The sequence below is a fragment of the Lycium barbarum genome, chromosome 10 (assembly GCF_019175385.1).
Source record: "Lycium barbarum isolate Lr01 chromosome 10, ASM1917538v2, whole genome shotgun sequence".
Taxonomy (NCBI): domain Eukaryota; kingdom Viridiplantae; phylum Streptophyta; class Magnoliopsida; order Solanales; family Solanaceae; genus Lycium; species Lycium barbarum.
In genome coordinates this window covers 21327444-21335797 of record NC_083346.1, presented here as the reverse complement: position 1 = coordinate 21335797, position 8354 = coordinate 21327444, and the positions used below count along the sequence as shown (strand labels likewise).

General features: G+C 36.6%; 1 protein-coding gene across 1 annotated transcript; it reads right to left on the bottom strand.

The window, feature by feature from the left end:
- Positions 1-219: 219 nt before the first annotated feature.
- LOC132614117 (small GTPase LIP1) lies at positions 220-8112 on the bottom strand. Its single transcript, XM_060328482.1, has 7 exons — positions 7622-8112; positions 4101-4192; positions 3860-4001; positions 2526-2830; positions 1424-1477; positions 1205-1335; positions 220-592 (listed from the first exon to the last, which is right to left on the bottom strand). Exons 1-7 carry the CDS (start codon positions 7713-7715, stop codon positions 406-408), a joined length of 1005 nt encoding a protein of 334 aa, XP_060184465.1. The 5' UTR covers positions 7716-8112; the 3' UTR covers positions 220-405.
- Positions 8113-8354: the final 242 nt, after the last annotated feature.

Here is an 8354-nt window from a genome sequence, read left to right as displayed (position 1 = left end):
GCGTAAATAAGTATTTCGGAGGAGAGGCGGGACAAAATTGGGTGTCAACAATCATAAAATCATTAGATTGCACCAATGGTCAAAAAGATATATACACAAAAATATACGGAGTGGGACATTATGTCATAGCAAATTTACTAAACTTATACACCTCTTTCTGATACAAAACAAAGGAAAAAGAAAATGGTGCACGCTATAGCAAAGATCTTTGTATAAACTTCAAAGATCTTTGTATTATAAGCCTTTCAACTTTACCCTACAATTTCAAGAACATCACAATGAGTCAAAAGAATGAATTGGAACATTTTACAAGACAAGCTTTTCACAGAGCTAGCTATTATGTCCTGAAAAAGTGTACCATTACATGAAGGAAAAAAATTAAAAAGAGAAAAATAAGAAAGATCATCAGACGTTAATATCAGAACGCTTAAACCTCGCACTGTTGATATCTTGTGTGCTGGCAAATCTGGGGATGCTATAATTGTCAGGTGTGGACATGGGTTGCTGTGGGTAAAGCGTGGGAGGCGGTGTGAGATTGCGTTGAGCTGGTAAAGGAGGGAGTGCATTATACTTGTAAGAGTCACCGATATAACTGCAACAAGCAGAAGACAAATAATTGAATAGGTATTAAAGAACACGATAACATACGAGTGAGTGAAAACAAGACAAGTAAAAAGAAACCAACGCTGTCACTGAATATGGTACTACACTAAAGCATAAAGTCTCTCCATCCCAATCAACCATAAATTCGTCTTGGCACACGACACTTTAAAACAAGTATAGCAAGCATTCATCCACTACTAAAGGTGCAATGGCTGAGTTAATCTTTATTGGACAGCTATCGAAATATTTTTACGTGATCTTCCCCATTCTCGTCCCATTGTCTTAGGAAAGAGGAATTATCTATCTAGCTTATTCGAGGTGATCATGACATGATAAATGAGGGTTTACAACACTACTGGGAAGGTAGATATTCAACTATATTTCACGTCCAACATGAAGAGAAAAAAAGATCTTATTATCATTGAAACATCAAACAAAAACCCATAATGCAAAATAGCAAGAGACTTGAGACAGGTTGCTTTGTCCCACACTCCTTCACAGTTCACGGTCAGTGACCATCAACCAATAATTGACAACAATAAACAGAAGGCGTTTTTCTATAAGCATGGAAAGCTTTAACAGCAACCAACAACAGGCATACCTTGAACTTTTACTTTTATACAAGTGATCATCATCATTTGAAATTTCGCTCGATCCCTGTAGTGGTTTCTGAACTGGGGAAGACCAATGATTACTAGGTAGATCATCTGAGAAATATCTCCTCCTGATTAACTGAAATAGTGAACCCAGCACTTCAATATTGTAGGATCGAATAGATTAAGCAAGCCTCAGATTAGATGCAAAGCAATAATATACAGACCATGCGGAAAAACTTCATGACAGCTTCTTTGTCATATCTTGCTCCCTTAGCGGCCTGCAAGATTTCAAGGGGTGAAAAACATTACACATGTAAATCCATTGACGCCTTATTTAAAAAAAAAAAACTTAAACTTCTCATTCACCATTTTGAAATATATGTATAAATTACATCAATTAAGACCGATGAGATAAACTCAACTGTCGGTTACAGCTTCAGATTACCCAATATGACACAGTAGCTATTGTTCTTTTCTCCTTTTCTTTTTGGGGATTTGGTTGCAATGTAATGAAAAGATAGCCTATGATGAAAAACTCAAATTACATGTCGATGAACAGTTTAGACCTACAAAAACGTCCTTCAACTAATGAAACTGAAACATGTAACAAGTAAAATCTTAGCCATGAAGAATTAAGTGATGGATCAAATAATGGGATTTGACGATTAATCTAGCAGTTATTCAAAACAAATAAGAATGTGATTAGAGAATCTCAAGAATGAAAAAGCCACCCAAAAAAGGAGAGAATGAAAACCAAGTGGAAGAGGGAAAAAGCATCTTTCCCCTTGGTTCAGTTAACAGATTATATAAGTCAACAATCTCTAGTTTCATATAAGAGACTGTCAGCTTTATATTCTAAACTATATATAAATGAAAAAAGAAATAGAGCTATTCCCATTCAGATAATTACTAAGAAAGACCGTTGGTAGCAGGCAACCATTTCTTTCCTCATCAAACACGAGAAAATACGAAGGTTTGAGAATAGGGTAAGGTAATCTCCTTAAGATTCAAATAAGAGAAGAGTTTCAAACCTTTATGCATGCACCTCAATAAGCATTTTTAACCCAAGAGAAGAAGATGAGAACTTAAATTGCTACGCCAATAAAGACTTGGCTTGACAAGAGTGAACACTGTGTGAGACCACAACAACAAAGCTGATCTTAACGTACTAGCATAGATAAATAAGTAAGAAACCTTCCAATAACAGCTTAAGCATCAGAATTTATGTTGCCTGAAAGACATTCGTTTTTCATAACAAAACAAGATGCATCACTCATTAGAAGTTCTAACATGTGAATCAATACAATTTGTGTTGTATAAAATTACCGCAATAAGACCTCCACCACCAGGAAAACTCTCAGTCAATGGGATCTCTTCGCTTGAAGGAAGTAGACCTTGCTTCTCAACCCACTGGCGAGCCATATCAACAAGATTCCCACTGCTTCCTCTAACACCCTCATTTGAAGCGATATCTGCTTTATTGCCAATGACAATGTAAGGAACAGGGAGACCACCAGGACCTCCTGAAGCTAGAGGAGCCGAAAATGACCCTGATGTAGCTATCTCTACAGCCCATTTCTGCAAGCTTGTCTTTGTCCTTCTTTGAGATAGATCATATACAAAGATAACACCTAAAGTAGAAATTGAAAATCATCCATATTAGTTTCATCCAACTATCATCAGGATGAATAGTTACACAAAGTGATCTCTTACCACCACCGTAGAGACAGATAGTATACAAAAGTAACACCTAGAGTGGATATAAAAAAGATTTCACCCGACTATAATCAGTACGTATACTTCACGGAAAGATAGTCGTCCATTGCCCTCTCCCAAATGAAGGAAAACTGTAAGTAACAAAAGATTTGATGGCAACAAACATGTGAAAACATCTCTGGTTTCTGTTTAAATAAACAAACATAATCAGTTATCTAAAATATCTTTGCGCTTTAACCATCTTCTGACATTAATGAGAGGTTGGCAATGGTGTTGGCAATGGTGGGTTTAAGGAGAGGTAGAGGTAGGCTAAAGAAGTATTGGGGAGAGCTGATTAGATATGACATGGCGCATCTTCAGCTTACGGAGGACATGACCTTAGATAGGGGAATATGGAGGTCGCAGATTAGGATAGACGGTTAGTAGATGGTTGAGCGTTGTGTCACTTTCCTGGGGGATACGCTTGGTGGTAGTTTTTTTTTTTTTTTTTTCCGATACTCCTTTCATACCAGTAGTATGAGTATCATTCCCCTAATTCCTTGTTCTTTAATTTTATTATCTGTTGTTTCTTGTACTTCGGTTATCATATCATTTAGCTCGTGTTATTGTTCCTTTCTTTCAGAATGCTATATAATGCTCTCCATATTCATTGTCATTGCTTCTTTACTTTCATATTTTTTTTTTCTTAAACTGCTTTGAATTGCTTTCATTGAGCCGAGGCTCTATCAGAAGCAGTGTCTCTACCTCCACAAGGTAGGGGTAAGGTCTGTGTACGCACTACCCTCCCCAAACCCCACATGTGGGGATTACACTGGGTATGTTGTTGTTGACATTAGTGATCAGGTATCAGCTACAGGTCATCAAAAATAGATATTGTACATGTTTGCATAAGAGAAAAAATTTAGGCATATAAAACAGTTTAAGAGATGAAGCTAGCTGCTCACCATTAATTTGTGAGTAGAATAGAGATCGGCAATCTTTGTAACGATCATGTCCTGATATATCCCAGAGTTCAATAAAAAAATCTCTCTCGGCATCACCTTTTATGCTAGTTGAGGAGCTACCAGAATTTCCATAAGTAGTGTGCTTTACAGAAGAAAACAGGAAAAAATCAGTTTTCATATGGACATGCATTCTCGGCACATGCTCATAGTATAGGGAGAAAAAATTATCTGTGCATCATACTTTTACTCCGACTGTACAGCCAATTGTTTGAGGAGGGCGAGCGATGGAAGAACCATTGAGAAGCAGATGAACGAGAGAGGTCTTCCCCACACCTACCAGAAAATATGAAGCAGAAAAATAGTGAAACTAGGAGCTGAAAACAAGCAGTCACTGTGTATAAATAAAAAAACGGAGAAGCTAATATCCTGAACTGCTGACAAAGTCTGAATGTCACAGGAAAAAAACTAATGCCAAACAGGAAAGACTTGAACACTTTGCATTCTCAAAAAAAAAAAAAAAAAAAAAGACTTGAACACTTTTTCTTTTATGACAAGGGAACCCGCAGCCGCTACCCTTTGGGTGCGCACAGGGTGAACCCCGCTCTTGTGCAAAAAAAAAAAAGAGAGAGAGAGAGAGAGAGAGACTTGAACACCTTATAAGAAGACTACATAAGGATGAACTTAGATTATATAAATAGATGACTTAAACCTAATGTATCCAACAAAATATTCCAACAGTGCTTCATCTGCTGTATCCAAGGCTTCTAATGAAGGCTAAAACCATGTACGACTATGAAAGCAAAAAGAACACAGGAAAAGTAAGCAGCAGTAAATGGAGCAACCATTTTCACTATCTTTCCAGCAACATTAATTTAAATCCATTTTAAGGAGTACACACATCCACAAAGTGGCTACCAAAATCTTGCTATCAAACTGCTAAAAGGATCGTTGAAGCCTGACATGGGAACATACACATCTATTGCTTATGAGCTCCTCAGGAGCTGGGGCATTTAGACTCTGTGAATAAGCTACATCATGATATGTCTGATGCGGTTAATGTGTTGAAACACACTCCAGCAATAACCAGACAGCTGACCAGCTTTCAGAAATGGGAACATTGAAAAGAAAAAACGTGAAAATGAAGCATCATCTGAGTTGATTGAGGTTCCACTCTGCCCCAGGTGAAATAAAGGACTAACAAATCTATTTGCAGTTCAGAGCTCGATTAGTGACCCGAATTGTGATAATCAATCAATTGTTGCATCTGCTTCCTGTTTGAGCCAGAGGGAGACACTAGTGCTGAGGTGGTACAAATGATGCAATAAATAATACTAGAAGCACTTGATCATGGTAAAAGTGATGAGTGGAAAAGGTGAAGCATTTGAGGATATAGAAGGTGGTGCACTCTGGTACATCTTTAGAAGGCAAGATGTTCCGAAGTTAGAGGAATATCGCAGGGAGAACTTTAGAGAATTCAGGCATATCCACTGTTTCCAGGTGCCACAGTTTATTCACCCTATGTATAAATGAAGCTGAAAGGCCAAAGAAAGCTCAAGAGGGGCATATTTTACTTTCCAAAATTCTGCCAAGTTAACAAAGTCTATTCTACTGGAGCTTAATGCATTAGATGTACTAAATACTAATTTTAGCACCATAAAATACTGTAATCCACAACTAACGAAGCTCTCAATTTAAAATGCTTCGTGACGTCACATTCTGAATCTACGAACACGCAACCTAATGGATGATCAAGGGAAGAAATTCAGCAAACAATATCAATTTTGTATACTATGCAGACAGCATTCAGATGATGATATACAAAACATTTGGTTCATTTCGAACAAAATAAAAAATGTCATCCTTCTGTTGTTTCTTGTAATTCGATTATCGTATTATTATGCGGAGTTATGGTCCCTTTTTTTCAGTCAGCTTTATCATGCTTTCCAAAGTATTTTGCCATGGATTTTTTAATATATACTTCTTTGAATTGCTTGTTTTTGTGCCGAGGGTCTACCGGAAACAGCCTCCCTACCTCCCAAGGTAGGGGTAAGATCTGCATAAACTCTACCCTCCCAAACCCCACTTTGTGGGATTTCACTGGGTATGTTGTTGCTGTTGTTATCCTAATGATATTGATACAATTTGGATTGAGCAACTAAACCAGAAGATCATTTATCAAGAGCAAATGAGGCAAATTCTTAGGTTGTATACATACTCCTGTTGACTGTTGTACATACTTCTAAGGACGAATACATGCACCAATATCTTGTCATCATAATATCAAAAGAAATTCATTTTGTTTTTTTCTTGATAAATACATCATTGAAAAAAAAAAATTATACTTGTCCACTCTTAATAATCAGCTTCCCCATACATTTACACCATCACCATATAACCCTTAAGATGGTGGCCTCAAACATATTAGCATTCATCTCACCACAGCCACGAACCAGACTGTAACACAATAGTCAGACATGGTCATACTCTATATGGTTTGTATCAATCATTACAATGTTTTCAAACGGATGTAACAGTATGTAGTACGCATATCGTCCAAATTTAATACGTTAAAAAAATTATTGCAGTTACAAACAGTTTAATGTCTCATTACCAATTCTTCAATAACAATAGAGAACTACAACTCCTAGATCTGAATAAACTCTTTATCATCTTGTATTGACCTAAATTTCCCAAATTGGGAGAAGTCCAGAAGAACCTGTCTTTATTTTTGGATAAAGGTGGTGTCTGCACCAGTTGTGCGTATCTTTTTTCTTCTTCGTAATTTGTATTATGATTCAATCAAAATTTCTCGAGTTCTTCTAATTTGTAACTTCGCCGAAAAGGAATTCACATGGATTTAGGAAGGGCCTGTTGTATTTGTGTACAAGCTAAAGTTATTTGAGAAACGAATGTCTTTGATCACTTTCATTGTCAAATAGGTTTTTCCTTCATATACCTTTTTACCTCGACCCACTATTCCACCGGGTACCTGTTACATCCCACTACCACAAGTATCGAGTAACTCTATCCACCAAAGCCTAAGCAGGTTGGAAGAAATCACATAGCATTTTGACTTTATTGGGATTTGGAACCATGATTTCTCGTAGTTTTAACCCACTTCATTGATCCCTTAGCCACAGCCTTAGCGCAGCTCAAAAGCAACTATGTCCATAAATCAGAGACCTCATACTATTAGCATCAAATATTTGTTATCTCCAATCTTCAAGCATTTCTGAATCTATGCAACCAGAGGCGAATCCAGGATTTCAAGAGTATGGATTCACCATTGCTTTCAAAATAAGACATAAAATTTTATAGTGACATCAACTTGGCGAGCAAAATGCCAAAGGCTGCTAAGAAATTTAAGGGGAAAAAAAAACGCAAAAGTGCATTTAGTAGTGTTCCATCTCACGACCTTAAGGGATTAAACCCCGCAATTAACCAGGGCTCCACTCAGTCTAGTTTGACCATGTGTTCCTTCAGTTAATATTAGATATATTTTAAGAATTATATATATAATATACCGAGTTTATCTGGGTGACCAAGGGTTCACATGACCCATTTTTTCTGCATAAATTCGCCCGTGTATGCAACTATACTTTATCATCAAACTCCAAGCTACAAACTAGAAATCAAGTTCAAGAACATACATAACTAGGAAAATGCATAAGAAAACAATTCTTGATAAGTAAGAAAACATAACAAATGAAAGTAGATAAATCTATAACAAGAAGTAAAAACATTTTACATTGTAGCTAGTACCTGAATCACCAACAACAAGAACCCTGACTTGTCCACAAGGTGGACCACCATTCACTTCTCTAGTCTCCCTTTCCCTTTCCCTCCAAAACATCATCTCCTCCAAAACCTCAAATCAAAAACCAACACAAACAATCCAATAATAAAAAATAAAAATCAATTTTTTTAAATCAACCCAAATCAGCTAATCAACTCAAGTACCATAAAACACACTAAATCTCCACAACAAACAACATTTCTTAAATCCAAAACCCATCACATAACAAACATCAATGTTGACAACCCATTTTTTCAAATACCCATAAGATTCAAGATCATACACCAGAACCCAACTACAGTAGATCTTGAAATGAGTTGATTTTAACTAGGTATATTTTTTTATTAAGATAAAATGGATTGGGGTGTTTTGGATTTCAAGATTTCTTGGTTTTATACTTTATAGTAGTGATTGGAGTATTTTTTATTTTTTTTTTTGGCGTAGATTTGTGTATAGATCAAGACGTAAAAATTAAAAAGACAAGATTGTTCATCCAGTGACAGTTTAGACGGTTGATGTGTCAAGGCTCTTGGAAGCCCAAAAGGCTGGTGGAGGCCCAATTGCAATAGGCCTGGTCCATGTACTCAACACTTTCATTACTTGATCATATGCAAACTTGTAAGTTTAGCCACCCCAGATTGAAATTACCGAATTTTAAATTTTGTTTGGAGTTTTCGTATATTACTTATTCAGGGAGGT

What these genes read in the sequence shown, in the direction of transcription:
- LOC132614117 (XM_060328482.1), bottom strand. Translation starts at nt 7,715, where the DNA reads ATGATGTTTTGGAGGGAAAGGGAAAGGGAGACTAGAGAAGTGAATGGT. An exon ending in TCTTGTTGTTGGTGATTCAG is followed by an intron (nt 4,193 to 7,621) that starts GTACTAGCTACA and finishes ATTTTCTGGTAG; the next exon opens with GTGTGGGGAAGACCTCTCTC. An exon ending in GCTGTACAGTCGGAGTAAAA is followed by an intron (nt 4,002 to 4,100) that starts GTATGATGCACA and finishes TCTTCTGTAAAG; the next exon opens with CACACTACTTATGGAAATTC.